This window comes from Aplysia californica, unplaced genomic scaffold (genome assembly GCF_000002075.1).
Source record: "Aplysia californica isolate F4 #8 unplaced genomic scaffold, AplCal3.0 scaffold00612, whole genome shotgun sequence".
NCBI lineage: Eukaryota > Metazoa > Mollusca > Gastropoda > Aplysiida > Aplysiidae > Aplysia > Aplysia californica.
Genome location: NW_004797882.1, coordinates 248,014 through 250,110, shown reverse-complemented (window position 1 = coordinate 250,110; position 2,097 = coordinate 248,014). Strand labels below are relative to the sequence as shown.

Genomic DNA, 2,097 nt, shown 5'->3' with positions numbered 1-2,097 from the left:
CTCGATATCTTTCTCTGTCGCACCCTCTACTCTCTCTACCCTCCTACCCCCCTCTCTCTCTCTGTCTCTCTGTCTCTCTATCTCTCTGTCTCTCTGTCTCTCTGTCTCTCTGTCTCTCTGTCTGTCTCCCTCTCTCTCTCTCTCTCTCTCTCTCCCTCTCCCTCTCTTTCTTACTTACTTTCTCTCGCCTTTTCTTTTGTAAATTTTAATATGTTGTTTGAGTTACGAGCGTTGTGTTTGTCCGAAATCCCCTCTCTACTTCATTGTTGCATAGTTAGGGGGTACTCTGGTGTGGTTTGCTCCTTCTTTCCTATCAAACTTCTATCATCCTGATTTCTCCTCCATCGTGTTATGTTTGTTACTCTCTTGTGACACCTCTAATAATATTCGGCATTTATATGACCTTATTGAGTTGCAAGTGCCGTAATACTCGTACTAAAACTTTTCTTTAAAATCTTGCGTGTCTTCTTCCAGTTACTAAAGTTGTCCAAATGGTCCGAGTTGCGGGTGAGCATGCGAGATCGAGGTTACTCCTTCCTGGTTCAGAACACCAAGACATACGACAACGAGCTGCTTACCGCCCAAAGCCTCAATCACATCAGCCTCAGATACACGTCCTCGGCTGTCAAGGTGAGATGATACTGATGATTAATTAATGCCCAGCTTGTATAGCGCAAATTCCCGCTCAACAGCAAGCCCTATGAGTTTTTCGTTCTATATTATTGCCTCAGAAGACCTGACAGTATTCTTAAATGTCAACTTACAGGGAAGCATTCATTAAACCTAGAGGAGACACTTCCTAGATTAATCAGATACGATTGCTGAATCTCAGTGGTTAACGCACGTGTGTAAGGAAGATGAGGAAGAAACTATTTAGCCTGTCTTTTGATTACAGGGGAAGCGTTAAAAGAGAGTGAATGAACAGACGTAGTGAAAAGTTGCAAAAGTAAACTAATTAAGTAATTACTTAATGAACCTTGCCACATATATCAACAGAACAAGATACAAATATACATACCATAAACAACTCCTTAGTTGATATAAAGCTCATAAAAGAGCCAGAAAATCGAGGAGCGAAATGAAACGTGACCTGCAACCTGTTCGATCAAACAGTGTAGTATTGTGTTTTAACTTTTATTAGTGGATGGAAAAAAGAGGCTTTGTTGTTGGTAAAGATCCAGTACCATATTTTTTTTCAGTAAAATTCACACAAAAAAGTATTTATCATTTAATGGACATAAAAGGCGATGAGCCAAAAGAAATAATCGATAAATATTACCTAAGAGGCAAAATTAAAAATGCATTAAAAAATGTTAATCCTCAATTCCGTCACTAGTACAACGAGGCACCCTACTACAACTGGCTGGCTGTGTGGGCCACTAATGGCCGTCGTGACGTGTCAAGATGGTACCTTAGCAACACGACGCTGTACAAGCACAACAATGACTTCGTGTCCCTGGACTGGTACGGCGACCAGTGCTGGAGGAGGGTCTACTCCACTGACTACGACGGTTTCCCGACCTACGGCAGTCTGGAGGAACTCATACAGTTGGTCAAGCTCGGACATCGGGTGAGGAGATTGCATTGTATATTTGGTCGCTTTTAAACACAAGGGGGCTATCCCGAAAAGTGCTGATCTGAAAATCGAAGGTAAAGTTTTTGCCTTTTGTTCAGTTTCTTAAAAAAACAAGGACAGTTTTATTCTATAACCAAACAAATATACACACCAATGAAACCAAACGTCTCCGATAGGTAGGGCAATGCCCACTTTTTGTGTAATTCAAGATTTCTGGAAACTCCCGAAATCTGGGTTAGCCCGCTTGTCCTTAAAAGCGACCATTTATTCATGTTCTTGCTTTTCTTCTTGTTCTTGCTCTTATTTTTGTTGCTTTTCTTCGTTTTCTCCTTGTGCTTTTTCTCCTTGTGCTTTTTCTCTTTGTGCTTGTTCTTCTTCTTGTTTTCGTTCTCCGTTTTATTCTTGTTCTTATATTTCTTGTTCTTCTTGTTTTTCTTGTTCTTGTTCTGTTTCTTGTTGTTGTTGTTGTTTTTGTTGTTGTTGTTGTTCTTCTTCTTCTTCTTCTCCTCCTCCTCCTCCTC

At 40.6% G+C, this 2,097-nt stretch overlaps 1 protein-coding gene across 1 annotated transcript in view; it reads left to right on the top strand.

Moving 5' to 3' along the window:
- LOC101851529 overlaps positions 1-2,097 on the top strand; it is a 35,082-nt gene that overhangs the window by 25,072 nt on the left and 7,913 nt on the right. The window contains exons 6-7 of the mRNA XM_013087629.2: positions 475-630; positions 1,337-1,570. Of these exons, the coding sequence (XP_012943083.1) occupies positions 475-630; positions 1,337-1,570 (390 nt within the window). The remainder of the gene's footprint in view (positions 1-474; positions 631-1,336; positions 1,571-2,097) is intronic.